This window comes from Sinocyclocheilus rhinocerous, unplaced genomic scaffold (assembly GCF_001515625.1).
Source record: "Sinocyclocheilus rhinocerous isolate Xijiao unplaced genomic scaffold, SAMN03320098_v1.1 scaffold1880, whole genome shotgun sequence".
Taxonomy (NCBI): Eukaryota; Metazoa; Chordata; class Actinopteri; order Cypriniformes; family Cyprinidae; genus Sinocyclocheilus; species Sinocyclocheilus rhinocerous.
In genome coordinates this window covers 34,771-52,907 of record NW_015635022.1, presented here as the reverse complement: position 1 = coordinate 52,907, position 18,137 = coordinate 34,771, and the positions used below count along the sequence as shown (strand labels likewise).

General features: G+C 34.8%; 1 protein-coding gene across 1 annotated transcript in view; it reads right to left on the bottom strand.

Moving 5' to 3' along the window:
- LOC107746059 (VPS10 domain-containing receptor SorCS1-like) overlaps positions 1 to 18,137 on the bottom strand; it is a 69,231-nt gene that overhangs the window by 22,384 nt on the left and 28,710 nt on the right. Inside the window, exons 5-14 of the mRNA XM_016560118.1 lie at positions 17,133 to 17,251; positions 15,959 to 16,048; positions 13,330 to 13,509; positions 11,558 to 11,704; positions 9,925 to 10,027; positions 6,670 to 6,746; positions 4,488 to 4,579; positions 4,103 to 4,210; positions 2,690 to 2,807; positions 1,070 to 1,203 (exon numbers count right to left, since the gene is read on the bottom strand). Of these exons, the coding sequence (XP_016415604.1) occupies positions 1,070 to 1,203; positions 2,690 to 2,807; positions 4,103 to 4,210; positions 4,488 to 4,579; positions 6,670 to 6,746; positions 9,925 to 10,027; positions 11,558 to 11,704; positions 13,330 to 13,509; positions 15,959 to 16,048; positions 17,133 to 17,251 (1,168 nt within the window). The remainder of the gene's footprint in view (positions 1 to 1,069; positions 1,204 to 2,689; positions 2,808 to 4,102; positions 4,211 to 4,487; positions 4,580 to 6,669; positions 6,747 to 9,924; positions 10,028 to 11,557; positions 11,705 to 13,329; positions 13,510 to 15,958; positions 16,049 to 17,132; positions 17,252 to 18,137) is intronic.

Genomic DNA, 18,137 nt, shown 5'->3' with positions numbered 1-18,137 from the left:
GATGTAGGCAGCTTGTGTTGGTAAACGCACAGCGTTTCACTCCCTGATTAACAACTTTCACACTTTGTTCCGTATGGTGAGGACTAGCCACAACTTAATTCACAAGCCCTTCAACCCTTTTAGCATGTGTCTTGCAGACAGGACATTGGCTGCAACACTACCTAGAAGAAAATGTCATTGCTCAAAAGTTGCTCTTTTAGAGAGCTCTTCTAGAGAGACTTAATGGAGTTCTCAGTCATGTTTCATTTAAGTGTGAACTTTGTTTCAGATATTTCTTCTATAATTTCTAAAGAGACAACTGTTGACATGCATACCATTCAAAAGTTTGGGGTCATTTTTTAAAAATGTTTTTGAATGAAGTTTATTTTGTTCACCAAGGCTGCATTTATCTGATAAAAAACGAATATTATTAAATTTCAAAATAACTGATTTGTATTTTAATATATATTTTTTTTATGTAATTTATTCCAGTCATTACTCCAGGCTTCAATGTTACATGATTCTTCAGAAACCATTCTAATTTGCTGTTCTCGTGTTTACAAAGCATTTCTTATTATTATTAATGTTGAAAACAGCTTAATTTGTGTAAAAGCTGCTTTATTATTATTATTATTATTATTATTATTTATTCATTTTTTTTAAATAATTTTTTTAGAAGTATTTTAGAATACTTTCTTCTTTCAGGCGAATCCAGTCGGAGTTATATTAAAAAATGTCTTTGATCTTTCAAGCTGTTTAATGGCAGTCAGCGGGTGTTGCACTTCATCAGTCCAAAATAAGTTAAATAAAAAGCGCCCATCCCTAAAAAAAAGTGTCTCACACAGCTCCGGGGGGTGAACAAAGGCCTCCTGTAGCGAATCGATGCGTTTTTGTAAGAAAAATATCCATATTCAAAACTTAATAATCACTTTAATGTAGCTGGATGATAATAAAAAAAATTATACAATTAAAAATCAACTATTTTTCTGTGGTTTTTCATACTGGCATATGACTTTGTTAGTGCAGTCTGTAGTCATCAAAGTTTTAGAATAGAGCTTGAATCTTAGACGAAAAATGTTTGTTTGCTTACCACTCAAAGTCCGACTCAGTGCAGTCACATGGCTCGGAAATCGTTGTGACAGAGTAGATTTTACCCATAACACACCTTGCTATGGGCTTCAGCTTTCGGTAAACTCTTTTGACTCCCATGAGGCAGCGTTCACCCTGTAAGGAGGATTTCAACATATACATACATACACACACACACACACACACACACACACACACAAATATTTTCTACATAAAGTTGGCATATGGTGTTCTCGTTCAGGTTTATTTCAGTTCTCACATGAATTCATTACAACAAAGCATGTGCACATCACCCTGAATTTAGAAAAAATAAATAAATAAATAAGAGACTGGAAAGAAGACGAGAGAAAACAGGAAAGAGAGAGAAAAAAAATAATTCCACTCATTGTACTTGGTTGTTTCTATATTTCATATCTCACATCCGAACTCTGTGGGGTTCATTTTATCAAATATTTCAGGCTTCCAGCCTTCTCACTCACATTTCATGTATCTTGCAATAACATTTTTTGCCTAGTCTTTTGTTAACATGCTTCCTTCAAATTAGTGCTCCAAATACTGCGATTTTATTTTGGTTTTGTGCTATTATCCTCCTGTGAGAGGACACTTAACTTCTGGCATATATTATTCAAATAGCCTGTTCAAATAGCCTCGGCAGCAGACCCTGAAAAAGCATGTCAGGGCCGGTTAGAAAGGAATCTCATAAGTTTCAAACAACAGGAAGTCAATGTGGCACACTCTTTAGTGCAATCTAAAGTGTCAGGCCTCACTGGAGGGTTTATTATGCTGGAAAGACCAGACAAAGCAGAAAGGTATCTGATCAAGACTGGGCTCTCTTAATTTTAAGGCTTGAGATGCAGTATAGAAGTTGAGTTAAGGACATTAATGACATTAAGATTCGTTTACAGAGGATTGTCACAAACGGAGCCCGAGTGGACTTGGAGCAATCCTTTTTTTGTTTTCTTTTCCAGAAAATACTACCCATGTACCTTTAATCAAAGCTAAAAAGTTGTTTGTTGTTGGCGACAGTGACACACATTACAGTTTGCAAACTTGAGACTTCAGATTATTTAAATTCAATATGAAAACTTTTTTTGATCTTTCCATTAGGTCATATTGTTTTGTTTTGTTTTTCTTCTTTTTTTTTTCTTTTAAACACAAGTCTGACATAAGGTTTATGCTTTTGTCAAAATTCATTACTTAATTCATGGTATATTAAAAACTGAACAGACATAAAAATGACAAAAACACACAACAAAGTTACTAAAACTTGATTTAAAACAGAAAATATAAAAGCAAAAACTAATTCAAAATAGTAATACAAATAAGAACAGGATCTCAATGATGCTAAAATAACTGATTCTATGAAAACATGTCTAATTTAATGGAATATAATACTATTAAAAATAATGAAATAAAAGAAAATATTGTAAAGTTTGTGAAAATTGTATGTTTTTTATGTTTGTTACATCATATACAGAATTAATGATTTATTTATTTTTTAACAATTACGCATTTTCTTTCCTCTTTAAAGAGATCAACATACAACACTGTATGAAACAAGGATTTAGGCAAATATTCAGAATTGGGGATCAAACGTTATAATAATAAAATTATTTCTCACCTGGTCATGTAAATCCCACGGCACATAGTCAGACTCGATGCATCTTCTGTTAAAGATAGATCTGAAGTCTATCTTTACCAGCTGCCATTCTGAGCGGTGACTGACATGACCGAAGATCCTGCAAACAAAGGCACAACATCAGCCACTGTATGTCTGGCGAGCAGTGGTATATCCAGAGCGCGGTGACTCTAATGATTAGAAAGATGTAGAGCGGACAGGGAAAGGAAATGCTTAGCAATGTTATCCAAGTCAAACCCCATCAGTGGAAACCTGCGTCAAACTGTCAACAAAAGTCTGAAACTCACATTGAGAAAGTCTGACACTCAAGAACAGTGTGACACTTTTAGGGCCTGTCAGAAAGACGGCAGAAAGTATCTAGGAATATCCTACAAAGGAAAACTTCATGAAATACTTCTCAAAATAATTTTAGGCTGTGCTGGATTCAGGATGATGTAAAATCAGGACTGGCTTGATGGTTTTATTGATTCCTCTTTTTAAATAGGTGATTCATTACTGGAAGGTCTAAAAATAAATCACTTGGTTTATCATTAATTGCTTTATTTTTATCACCAAGTATCATCAAGCAAAGCACTGAGCATTTTATACTCACTTTTTTTTTTACAATTACCATTTATTCTTATGAAAGTAAAACATGTAATCGTGACAGAGCTTAAAATAAGATATAGTCACACTGTGACAATTATGAAAAATAGAGACTGTGAGATTTAAAGTCATAAGTACAAGATGCAATTATGAGATACAAACTCACAATTGTTTACAATAAAGTTATTTTTAGTTATACAATATAATTTATTATAAAGTATAAATTAATATGCATATACTTTATTTGGTTTCATAAAAGCAGGCATCCATCCATAATGCATTATTACTCTATATATTCTATCTATCTTAATATTCACTTACCAGCCACTTTATTAGATAGACCTAAGGTGTAAGGCAAGGTAACTAGTAAGGTGTATCTAATGAAGTGGTCAGTGAGTGTATTTCAATCATGACAACTCTCGGAACATTTTAGCATGGTGATGGATATGACAATGTTAATGTATTTGGTCTTGGCGGAACAGATCTGCTACGCTGCTGCTGAATTGATGCTGCTGTTGGTTATTGCGGTAGTTGGTGATTATTGCTGCTGCTGCAAGCAAGTACAGGAACTTGCTACTGCCAATGCATATGGCGTATATATATATATATATATATTATTTTCTAGCTAGATTAAATGGTATTAATATTTTTATGTTAGTATGCATGTCTAACAAAGCTGTTCTGTCCTTTGAGGACATTCAGTTTCTTAGGGTTTACAGTGTTCATAACATAAACCATATTTCAACAAGCACCATTTTCCCATTCCAGAACAATCAAAATGTATTACTACTGAATATTCATCATACTTACGTCATTATGAGCGTTTCCTCGCCTGGTTCGCCCAAGACGCCGTCCACGAACAGGGGCGATGAAGTGAAACTGTATTTGTTCCATACCCTCCCCTCATCAAAGCTCAACCTGCATAGAAACCAGCAGCACACACCTGAAACTACAATACAGTGTAGAAAAGATTGCATTTCCACACACAGCTGGCAAATAATTCAAACAGGACTTTACGGCACCTTTCCGACATTTAATCTAGATTACTAGACAAAAGTATTACACAGTCTACTGGGTTTAATGAGAACGTTCACACTCCCCGTGATTGTGTGAGTCAGCTCGGTGCGATTGCATTGACTCATCTTTTTACGAACATACGCATGGAATATTAGTAATGATATTGGTGCAGGATTACCAGAGGTGCCTGATGGGAAGAGGGGTGTGTCTAATTGCCACTAAAGCTCCGCCTTGATCCAGATACAGCACACTGTACTCTTCGTCAAATATCTGGAACAGACAAACATAGTTTAACGTTTAAACATTCGGAAAATATGAGCATGTGTGTTTATGTCCAAGATGTACAATATGAATAAATACATATATAAATAAGTAAACAAGTAATTAAATAAATGTATAAATTATGCGCTGTTCCTCTCATTTGAAATTCCCATTATTAAAAGACTACATGAAATATAAAACTTTATATAATATAAAAATATTATTTAGTTGATCACAATTTAGTGAACATGGGGTAAATTTTAAGTAATCTTAATACTTTCTTTGAGCAGATGTTGCCATTTTTTGTCATGCCACCAGCATGATAACTTCTAAAATGAAAAACAAGGCAATTTATAAATTTATAAATATTGTACAATCTTTCATGCGTTTCTTTTAATTCAAATATTTTTAACAAACAAACAAACATGTTTTCTTGGGAATATTCATTTAATTGGTAATCAGTTTATAGGTATTACCTGTGACCTTAATGTCATTTTTAAAATCATTTTAGAGGGAAAACAACAGCAATGATATTAATGAAAATATCAATGATATTTTATTATATTAGTTGGTTTGTCTCATTTTAAAGCATTCAATCATGTTTGATAAAATGATAAAAACTGGAAATTGCTAAGTGACACCCACTTGTCACCTAATGCAAAGGCTAAATTAAACCTTTTATTTCCAAGTGTGATTCCATCCTGTTAATCTTCTTGCTGTTGTGTAATCAATTTACCATTATTTCTTAAAGTCTGTTGTGCTTATTATTAAAATAAAATTAAACTACACTCTCAGAAAAAAAAAAAAAGTACAAAAGCTCTCACTGGGGCAGAACCTTTTCAAAAGGGTACTAAATTGCACCATTTAGGTACTAAAATTTACAATTTAGGTACTAATATGTACCTTTAAGTTACTATTTTCCACTCTTTAGGGATAAATATGGTGCAGAAATGTACCTTTTCTGCCCCAGTGACAGCTTTTGTACCTTTTCTTCTGAGAGTACACGCAAGCATATAATAATAAAAAAATGACCCTTTCCAGTCACCATTACAGAACTGCTAGTAGTTGTAAACATGTATGAAACAAGAAATTGCCTTACAGAGGAAAATCCAGCCAGATGCAAGGTTGACCTACTGCAAAGTTGAACTGAAAATTGAGGCCCTCATTAGCAGTTTCCATTTGTTTGCCCCAGAGCATTGATAACCGCACTGTATGTGCTGTGAATTCTTGCTCATATGAATTCCTGTTGAGTTTAGGCCTTGAGGCTTCAAGCATTTAACAAGTCTGTTAAAGTGGAGGAAAAACACCATCTGATTGGCTTAAGTATTTCATGGGCTAATGATTACGAGGCTAGTGTTTATGTTAGCGGGATAATGTGCGGGGTCTGTTTTGTTTTCCTTTGGCTGTGAACACACTGGAAAAGTTGGATCAACCAAAAGCCCCACTAGAGTCATTATAATTGAGAAATGTATCTGACCCCAGTTGCTCTGATCAACATAAATCTATGATAAATAAGGACTGCGCAGTTCTGAAATAATCATTGTGGGTTTGTTGGTTTAGTGCCAACAAAAAAAAGTTCATATTATGTTATTCTGCTCAGGGCATTGTTACATATATGTTCCTGAGTTATTTTCATCCATAATGTCAGATTGGCTGAGTTATGACAATATTTCATATCCTTTACTCTTCTTGGGAAGGCTTTCAATTTGATTAGATGGAAGCTGGCAACCACAGGTCTGCTGTCCTTGAAATAATGCTAGTTCTCAAATCCCAGTGATTGTAATTCTTACTGACAAGATATATGACATCAAACCCGTGCCCTACCCAGCATGCTTTAACTTTTTGCCACATCAATTTTCTCTTAATTATTTGAGATCTCCATTTTTAATTAGACAGCTGGCCCCATAAATTTAAATCGCATCATCAAACATGCACCCACGGGCATCATATATGTCAATGAATTTAGTTTTCTCTGAAGGTGTCATTTGATTATCGGCTCTGAAACGCGGCACATGGATTTATCCGCTCAAAGATATGCATCAGTGCTGAAATTACTGCCCACCCCCATCTGGCTGAACACCCCCCATGGTCAGAGTCACCTGCCGCCACGTGTTTCCAGCGTCGGATGTGATGAACATGCTAACATTGCTGCTCGTTAACTCTGCGCCAATTGAACCTAAGGAGAGAAGAGCAGAACAATTACAGTCATGCTTACCGAAGCAGATAGAGAGTTGATAACTAAAGCTATATGAATATGAAGATTGAGTGCATTGTGCCTTTTCTCGTCACAAAAGTCATTCATACTTCATTCCAAAAGCTGGCAAGCGCTTTATGGATTTTGTCCAAATTTGTATTTCTCTTGATCGTTTACCCACAATGACTACATTTCCTAATTTGTGATTACTAATGTTGACTAGATTAGTGCGAAGGTTAGAAAATGCATGTTTTTTTGGACTGTAAAATACAAGGTCAGCACATTATTTGTGGGACAGAAGAGAATATGAGGTTACACTTTATTTCGATAGTCCACTTTAGACATTATATTAACTATAAGTAACTTTGTAACTACATGTCAACTACATGTCAACTAATTCTCATTAATTTGCAACTACATGTCTACTAACTCTCAGAGTAGACTGTTAGGGTAGGTTTAGGGTTAGTAGAATAAGTTGACAAAGAAAGTGTTAGAAGATATTAAGCAGACAATCTACTAATACTCTACTAACTGCTAGTTGACATGTAGTTGCAAAGTTACTTACTATATAATAGTAATAGAATGTCTAAAGTGGACTATCGAAATAAAGTGTTACCGAATATGATTGCGGCACAAGATCATATGCTCTCTTTTGCTTTTTCACACAACACTGTAGTGTGTGCAGTATTCTGTGACAGACTAACTCTTATGTAACTTGGTTTTGTTCAATGATGTACTGCAGGATAAGAAAAAAAGTATTTCAATGAAAAAAATCTAATGATGATGGATGGATGGATGGATGGATGGATGGACGGACGGATAGATGGGAGGGTGAATGGACAGAAAGATGGATGGATGGATGGACAAAAAGATCAATGGATAGATTGACGGATGGATGGACGGACGGATGGATGGACGGATGGATGGATGGATGGATGGATGGATGGACAGAAAGATAGATGGATGGATGGACAGATGGGTGGGTGGGTCGGTGGGTAGATGGATGGATGGACAGAAAAACAGATGATAGATAGATAGATGGATAGATGGATAGATGGATGAATGGATGGATGGACAGAAAGATAGATGGATGGATGGACAGATGGGTGGGTGGGTCGGTGGGTAGATGGATGGATGGACAGAAAAACAGATGATAGATGGATGGATGGATGGATGGATGGATGGATGGATGGATAGATAGATAGATAGATAGATAGATAGATTTTTACAGCAGAAAATACATCATGTGTAATGAAATCAGCGTCTGACCCTGTGAGGTAACTAGGAGTTAAAACCTCTCGGATGGATGGATGGATGGATGGATGGATGGATGGATGGATGGATGGATGGATGGATGGATGGATGGATGGATGGATGGATGGATGGATGGATGGATGGATGGATAGATAGATAGATAGATAGATAGATAGATTTTTACAGCAGAAAATACATCATGTGTAATGAAATCAGCGTCTGACCCTGTGAGGTAACTAGGAGTTCTGGAAAACCTCTCTATCTAATAAGCTAAGCTACTCAGGAAAGTCTGTGCCATCCCCACAACCCTTCTACCATCAAATCAATCAACCTAACGTCAATTTAGAGCCTAATATCTAATAGTCGTCTCCTCCTAGGATTACTTATCCAGATAGTTACAGTGCCAAGACATTTATATTTCATCTGCGTGCATCCAGAGGCAATATAGTCGGTGAACGTTGCGGAAGACACAAGCCTGAAGGAGTAAAATGAAAAAGTGACTTTCAATCTTATAAAATAAACATTTGAAGTTTGAAGTGGTGGAAGAGTTAGTCGGTTGTGAAAACAGAAGATGATGGAGAGAGAATAATAAGAACACTCTAAAGACTCTCTGCCGCTAATCTCAAGAGTAGCACTTAGCATTTCCATTTGTTCATGCTAGCACGACACTAATCTTGTTTATAGTCCATATCCAGATGCCTGCACTCCTCGAGCGCAAAATGAACATCTTCAACAATAAGAGTGTCATAAGCGCTCAAGATGAAAGGAATTTAAATATGTTTCACTTTGGAGTTCCAGGACAAAAAAAAAAAGAACTGATGTCAGGGATTTAAGGAAGAATATGAGAACAACACACTTTAAAAAGTATTTTCTTCTTCCAGTACCTGTCATTTAGACAGTTTTTTCTACCTGTCTGTAACCAAAATCTAAAGATTAAAGGAGGATCCAAAAATGGACTGATATATTTCAGGCACATTTTTAAATTAAGGCAGTTCCAAAATTAAGAAAGTAAAGTAACTAGAGTTAATGAAACAACATAAAAGAAGTATGTGTAAAGATAGATAGTATTAAGTATTAATAATACTATTAAATTTGACAAAATTTGTACACAAATAAAAGTGTTTGTTTTAAAGTATACTGTATTTTATATTTTCAATATTTTCAAATTTTCAACAAAAAAAAAATCAATAAAAGGTTGGGGTCAGTAAGATTTTTTTGTATGAAATTAATACTTTTATTATTTACTTTAAAAAATAAAAATAAAAAACTATCACAGTTTCCACTAAATAATATGCCAATAATAATAACAATTTAAAAAAAAAATCATAAGCATCAAATCAGCCTATTACATTTATAAGATTTATTTTAGATTTGTTTTTATTCATTTAGATTTAGAACGTAAGATTTTTTTGAAATCTTATATTTTTATGTATGTATGTATTTATGAAAGATTTCTAATAAATGCTGTTTATTAGAACAACAGCACAACTGTTCTCAACATTGATGATAAAAATAAAAATATTTCTTGAGGATCAAATCAGCATATTAGAATGATTTCTGAAGGATCAAGTGACACTGAAGACTGGAGTAATGGTGCTGAAAATTCAGCTTTGCATCACAGGAATAAATTATATTTCAAAATATATTAATATTCTTTTAATTTAATATTTCACAATATCTCTTTTTACTGTATTTTTAATTAAATGCATCAGCATAAGAGGCTTTAAAAAAAAAAAAAAAATTAAAAAAATCTTACCACCCCTACAATTTTAAACAGTAAAGTACAGTTACTCTTTATGTATGAATACAAATAAGATCACTCTGCATTATATGTACAGAATTTTCTTCTTCTTCCCTGGTAAATTTCTCTCTAAATTATATCATCAGTCCTTTTACCCAAACTCACCTGATGCCACTATGATTCCAGGGGCCGACTCTCTGCTGGCTATATTTCCAGATGTGTACGGGTTTGCAGACACTTGCAGGTGAAGATGCAGAGAACAGTACGGCTAGAAGCAACACAAACAATCATCTTGCTCAAGTGGGGTCTCAAAATCGGCACAACCCCCAGTGTGTGGCCTCCAGTAACCGTCATTGTGCTTGGGCTTGAATAAAATCCCATTTTAAAAATCCCATAACAGCAAAGGCTCATGACTTTTTTTTTTTCCCTCCCAACATTAATTTTGATTGGAATAACCTTTAGTGACACAATTCTCATTATAAGTCTGGAAATGCCAATGCTAAGCACATGTTGCAAGGGTTGTTTAGGGGTTTATTAAAACTTTGACATTTTCTAACAAATAGCTCTGTAATGGATGGTGAAGGCAAGGCCAACAGTGGGACCATTAATTAGTTGAGTTTATCAAAGGGTAATTATTTTTGTTTGCATTTTGGGGGGGGTGGGGGGACTAGGGTTGTGGAGGCCATTCACTGGGGATGGATAATATCTCCACGGAAAGAAATATATGTCTTGTCATTTGAAATGACAAGCAGCACTGATTATGTAGACCTATTTCAAACACCCGTGTCCACAGGAATGCACATTATGTTGGCATATTATCAACTTATTACTTTTATTATTATTATTATTATTATTATGATGATGATGATGATTATTATTATTATTATGGAACTATTGTGCAAAATTGTGCAAAATATCATCAAGTATGACCATATGTAACAGTGTTTCTTCAACAACACATTTGACTGTTTTTTTTCCCAAATAAACTCTCAAAACAGAGCTTTCACACCTTTACTAGTTTAATTTCATGTCCATCATTGAACATGCATCACAGGAACATTTCCAATGCGTCTCAAACAGTGTTATTGTAGTATTATTTATACATTATTATTATAGTATTTATTAATATTTTGAAATAGCTTTTTATATTTTTATTTTTCATTTACTCAGTAATTGTTTTATGTGCTTTTATGATTTTTCATTAGTTTTAGTTTTTTTGTTTTTTTTTGTAGATATTTGTATTTAAGTTCATATAATCTTTTATGTCAGTAATTTTGTACTTAAACTTTAATTTTAATTTGACTTTAATTTCAGTTATTTTCCAAGCCATAAAAGCGTAATATTTAAATTTTATTTCAATGAATGAAAATAATGTTTCACTCTTTCTTCAAATAACCAAAGGATTCCTATTCTATCATGAATTTTCTAGATTGAAAGCCTGGGTTAGGCCTAGATCAAAGAGACAACAAAACAAGCAGAATTTGAAAAGAAGCCTAAAATAAATGATGGTGTAATAAAAAATTAAATTAAAAAGACAGTTTTAATGTGATCTTCTCAAAACAAAAGAAAACATTTTTAAAAAATCTGTTCATTTTATAAAAATCAAACCGTGGGACATACAGTAAAGTAACTGTAGTTGAAGAAACACCTATCTTTGATTAATGCTTCAAAAGCTAAAATCTGACAAGTTAGCCATTGTGAAAGTACACTGACCTCATAAAGCTCATGTATGAATGTCAAATATTATACGGCTAGCTTTGGACGTGTCTGTCTCTTGTTTTCCCACACATCTACTCACCAGCATGCAATGGATTCGGTTTCCTCTGAGATCAGCTGAGGGAGCCTGCAGGAGCCTCCAGTCGCGGCCTTTGTTATAGGTTATGTATGTCTTCACCTCATTATTTAGCTTCTTATTGGCCAAGAACATGCCTTTTATTCCTGCCACCTAGGGACAGGAACATAAACAACATAATGAGGAAGAGATAAATCACTAATAATTACATCTCCAAAGTTTCACCATTTCCTCTTACAGAAAAAAACAAAAACAAACAAAAGCCTGTTATGCATTTATTACTTGGTGTCACTGTGGCACAACCCAGCCAAGTGAACTTCTAAAAAGCTCCGTACATATTGCAGTTCCTGGTAAGATCTATTGGAGTGGAATGGGAGTATGTAAGGGAATGAGAAGGTAATCCATGTCCGTCTTGAACAGAAGTGACATCTCTTCAGGACCAGGAAGCACTAGAGAGGAGGAGAGGCAGCCCGGGATGGGCCTCGGGGGGCACTGACTATTATATAATTGACGAATATTTCAATCTAGCCGACGGCTGAGATTTTAGCATATGTTACATGGAGGTGGCGACCTCAATCAAGTCACCGGACTCTTCAGCCTATCCGAGGGCCAAATGTGATTTTATGGGGGTTGCTATCATCAACAGTTTAATTATTTGATCAGGAGATAGCTTGACACCTGCTGGCCTCTGATGCAATGCGTGACTGCATGCGCTGTTCCATCCGGAGGTGTATGAATAGAGATCTGGGGTATTCTTCAAAGAGACGAGCCATCTACACCCAAACTCTAATCATTGGCTTCACTCCGGCGGTGCCTTTGTATGCAAGCAGCGCTATCAGACCAATTTGTAGTACTATAAAAACTTTGGAGTGAACTAACAGCACTCCAAAGCCCTGCCTGCTCTGAAATGGTAAGGTATCTAGTAGCACACAGGTATTTGGAAGGACATTGATCAGAGTTAAATGCTGAAAAGGTCAACCAATTGTAGATCAGGAAAAGTAAACAGGTTTTGTTCAGACAAGGCTACAAAATTGTTTTTAGATTTAAATTTTAAATCCATTTAGTTGTTTGTAGTCTTGACAAAAAAAATAAAAAAAATAAACTTTTACCAAAATTGACCAAAAGTGACAGTAAAGTAATTTATTATGTTACAAAAGATTTCTGTTTCAAATAAAGCTGTTCATTGAACTTTCTATTCATCAAAGAATCCTGGGGGATTTTTTTTTCCAAATAAATATTAAGCAGCAAAAACTTTTATTTATTTAGTTATTTTTTATTTTATTTTATTTTTTAACATTGATAATAATAATAATAATATAAATAACTGAGCACCAATGATAATGAAAAATAACTTAGCATCAAATCGGCATATTAGAAGGATTTCTGAAGGATCATGTGAATAAATATACATATGTACATATACATACATATACATATATATATATATATATACACATATACACAAAATCTGTTATCATATTTAACACTGTGTCCATGCTTTCCCCCTATAGTGATAGATTTAGATGCACAGAGAATATTCTGCGTTGCTAACTGCTCCTTGTTTAGATAACCCATTGATAGTCCTGTAATTAATTCCTTAATTAATTAGCACTGCTATTAAATCAATTAACACTACACTCAATTAGCATTAATTAGTGCATTCAATTTGATCATGCTTTTAATATCCAGATAAATGGGAACATGAAACAGTGATATTGAATCAACACACATCTGTACAGTGTGGAAAATAAATGACACTGTTTTACAGAGAGAGTTACCTCATATAGATCTATCATGACATTTCCCTCTGGTCCCATACTGCTCATGACGTTCTCCAAAGCCAGCGTGTAGTAAATGCCTCCAGCCTCTGACACATACAGGTTGTAAGTGTCATTCTGGTTCCACTCTTGAACTGCCGCCACGACCCGGTTCTCATCTGTACTGATCACATGCAGATCCTGGGGAAAAAGGAAAAGACATTTCATAAAACAGATCTCTGTGATTTATTTGACAAAATAATATTCTGCCTCCGGCATTATCCAGATGTTGGTATAAACATGTCAATAAAGAAGTCTATAAAACTGACAAGGAATGTTTTAGAATAGTGGGCTATAATTGATGCACTAAGTTGACTGGTCGTGGCCCAGCATAGTTACATGACTTCAGTTTTGTATAAGAAATCATTTGAAAATGATGCATATGGATGAATGGATGGATGAACACTTTTATTCAGCAAGGACATATTAAATTGATCAAAAGTGACAGTAAAGGCATCAAGATAGAAAATGATTTCTAATTTAAATAAAAGCGTTTTTTTTTTTTACTTTGTATTCATTAAAGCATTCTGAAAATCCTGAAATAATTCCACAAAATATTAAGCATCCCAACTCTTTTCAACATAGATAAAAATAAGAAAGAAAATATTTAGTAAATTAGCTATTAGAATGATTTCTGAAGGATCATGTGACACTGGAGACTGGAGTTATGATGATGAAAATTCAGCTTTACCATCACAGGAAAAAATACATTTTAAAATATATTCAGTTTTGATCAAATAAATGTGGCTTAGTCAGTACAAGAGATTATTTAAAAAACATTGCAACAATCTCACCATCATCAAACTTTTGAACTGTAGTGTGTGTATATATATACAGTGGGTACGGAAAGTATTCAGACCCCCTTAAATTTTTCACTCTTTGTTATATTGCAGCTGTATTAAAGGCTCCTGTAAGAGGGACCTTTATTATGAAACTGTATATATATATATATATATGATATTGTAATTGCTGTTGTACAAGAATTTCCTTTCATCTAGCTGTCCATATCTTTATTTATTACCGATATGATGTGCACTTTGCCAATAAAATTGAAGACACTAATGTTTTAGAATAGTGGGCTATAATTGATGCACTAAGTTGACTGGTCGTGGCCCAGCATAGTTACATGACTTCAGTTTTGTATAAGAAATCATTTGAAAATGATGCATATGGATGAATGGATGGATGAACACTTTTATTCAGCAAGGACATATTAAATTGATCAAAAGTGACAGTAAAGGCATCAAGATAGAAAATGATTTCTAATTTAAATAAAAGCGTTTTTTTTTTTTACTTTGTATTCATTAAAGCATTCTGAAAATCCTGAAATAATTCCACAAAATATTAAGCATCCCAACTCTTTTCAACATAGATAAAAATAAGAAAGAAAATATTTAGTAAATTAGCTATTAGAATGATTTCTGAAGGATCATGTGACACTGGAGACTGGAGTTTTTGTTTTTTAATAAATCTGCAAAAATGTCAACAATTCTGTGTTTTTCTGTCAATATGGGGTGCTGTGTGTACATTAATGAGGAAAAAAAATTAACTTAAATGATTTTAGCAAATGGCTGCAATATAACAAAGAGTGAAAAATTTAAGGGGGTCTGAATACTTTCCGTACCCACTGTATATATATATATATATATATGATATTGTAATTGCTGTTGTACAAGAATTTCCTTTCATCTAGCTGTCCATATCTTTATTTATTACCGATATGATGTGCACTTTGCCAATAAAATTGAAGACACTAAACTTCAATTGCCTTTTATTCTCTTGATGAGCCGACTGCATTTTCCAGTGTGGTTCATAACTGAGCCATTTTAATGATTTAACAACTCTATTCTGTCTTTTCAGTCATCAGAAAGAAAAAGTAGGCCGAACTCCGAACAACTTAAGTGCCTTTTAATATTCTAAACACATTTACCCTTCTCATTTACATATATCAGAGGAGGAGGACTTTAACCTTTAATGTGATTTTTGCCTCTAATCAAGTGAGATTGAATATGAATGTTGTTACTGGGACGGCTGGGGACAGCTGGAGAGCAGTGGCGGTTTCACCCCACTGAGCTGAATCCGATTAATAATCAGTATCAGACCCTACTCTCACCTGCCTTGTTTTTGCTCACAGCTCCGGCGTACGGCAAATATTCTTATTAGCCTTAAATTGAGCTTGTCAGTTGGGCAAATGCAACAAAACCACATGCTGGCAGTTTGTGAATTTCATCTACCCCAGACTGTGCAAGGATTGCTGGATGTGTGCTTAAAGGAGCGCCGAGAGCTTGATTGAATAAAACATGTTTAATTGTCATGTGAGCGCAGCAGATTTTAAGCTTTGAATAATAACACAGCATCCTGAGAACCGAGGGACTGCGGTAGCATCTGCATCCCTGAATTCACTCACTCAGAAGTAAGAGCCTGCCAGATGCCAGGGCGAAAAAAATCGGATTTTGTAAAGGTTTGAAGCTTCAAAGACTAACATTGAGGGACATGATGATCTGGGTCTGAAATAGCAATGTCTGTTTACTCTATCACAGCGTGGCAGATTCTGACTTTGTGTTGAGCAAGTGTGAATGAGCTACTCTACCTTTGGAAGGGTGTATTTGGGAAGCTTCATGGGTGTAAACACATCTCGCCTGGATGACACGTAGTAGATTGGCCGGCCACCGGTTGACACCTTGGGTAATGGAGGGATCACAAATAGACAGGACAAAGACACTTTAGAATGAAGTAACATTTTGAGTTCTACTAGGATATTGGTCACATACTAGGGCTCACATTATGATCGGGGCAATTCAATCACGTTATCATAATTGAATCGCAGTTGAAACTGTGCCAAATGCACGTCACAGACTGAATCTGGAGGATTAGTTTATATCTGTGCTTTAATTTGCCTCAATAAGGCACCTCATAGACCCTGTTTACACTCGGTATTAAGATTAAGCACTATATAGTGCTTAATACAGGTGTAAAGAGGGTCTGGAATATTCAAAAGTATCTAAAAAAGTAATGCATCCACATTGCATTCATCCAGATGTGTCCTGGATAGCAATAAAGGACACTACTACAAGAGTTTAAACTTAAAGCTGGAACACACTACGCAACTTTTAACATCTGAACAGATTTCAAAACACGGCATCCCACACTTGCCGACTTTGTAAATTAAAACAATGTGTTTTAAAATATTAAACATGTTGGATATCCTCCGACTTGATGGATTCATAGTCTGAAGCTAAAAAAAAAAAAAAATCAGAGACCGTGTCCATCATAGACTATGCCATTTTTCTATGAAATCTGTTAACTCAAATCTGTAGACTGGCTCTGACTTTCGGCATCTAGCTACAGTTTAGACTGTAAACTGGGGCAAAAATCTGGGCAAAAGTCATGTAGTGAATTCTAGCCTTACGTTTGTGTTTTTAAAATAAACTTGTTGGTTGTGTGTGCTTTTAAAGGAAAATATCTGTCCCATTAAATCATTTGGAAATGTGCATACATATAACAGAATGTCATTAAAATGAAGGTACTTGACTTAAATGAAAAAAATTTAAATAAATAAAGTAAAGATAATAAATAAAGTTTGCATTCAAATTAAAAATATATACATAATATACTTAAGTATTGTTGAATAATTTAATATATTGAACTATGGGAAATGCTTAATTATCAATACCAGAATTTATAATATCAATGCCACATCGTAAGAAAAATAATTATTGCTACAGCCATACTAATCAAATGTTTCCCCTCTGTAAATGGCTCACCTGAACAAACACATACTCATCTTGAACCACCAAGGAGTTGGGGTCGATGTATCCAGGAAAAGGTTTGCCCTTGTTGGCATCTGTGCAGTTCTGAAGCTTGCATGTGATATAAAGAGCCTCTGTAACAACAGCAGGACAAACGGCAGAAAAAGATGAAGGTATATTTGATTTTCAGAAAGACAGACTGACTGATAAGAGATAATAGTAATATTGATATTGATAACTGTAAATATTAAATCAAATATTGATATCACTAGTTTAAGGGGTTCTCTTATAGTATTAATATGTGTGGGCACAGTGAGGGCAGTTGTAACACAAAGTTGCAAATAAAACAAAAATACTACTTTAGTATTTCTTAGGGGTGGAACGGTTTGCGGAAAAAAATCTAACCGTACGGTTCTCCACACACGGTTCGGCATGCGCTAGGACCACGGTTCAACTTAAATCTGACAGCGCATCTGTAATATGGTTTGCTATAAATAACACGTAAAACAAACAGGGTTCGGCTAATATATGTTTCTGTTGATGGATGCGCATTCTGGCTTCCCAATACATTACAACAACAGCGAAGAAAAAAAAAACCGTGGACAAACCATTCACTCTTGTCAAAGACTATAGAATACCCAAGACATGTCACTCGTATAGTTTTGAATGGGGAAAAATGCAAAACTAAATATGGCCACTCTATCGAACGAAGCCACGCCTTCTGAGGAAAAGAGCCAATCGCTAATCGGTAAAGCCAGCGCGTCACTGCAGCTGCCGTTAGAAGTCCCGGTTGCTATAGAAACAGTCAACGCTCTGAGACGTGCGCTTAGGACTGCGCATGCGCACTGGCTGATCTTGCCTGAAAAATAAGCCTTTTATAACGCTATTTGAGGAAAAGAAACAACATTTATGACACAGTTGTTGTCAGATTTCTTTGGTGATTTCAAATATGAAATTTAATCATAAGCTTAGTGAACAGTTTTGGAGAATTTGATGTTTCCCCATTCAAAGAGATAGGAG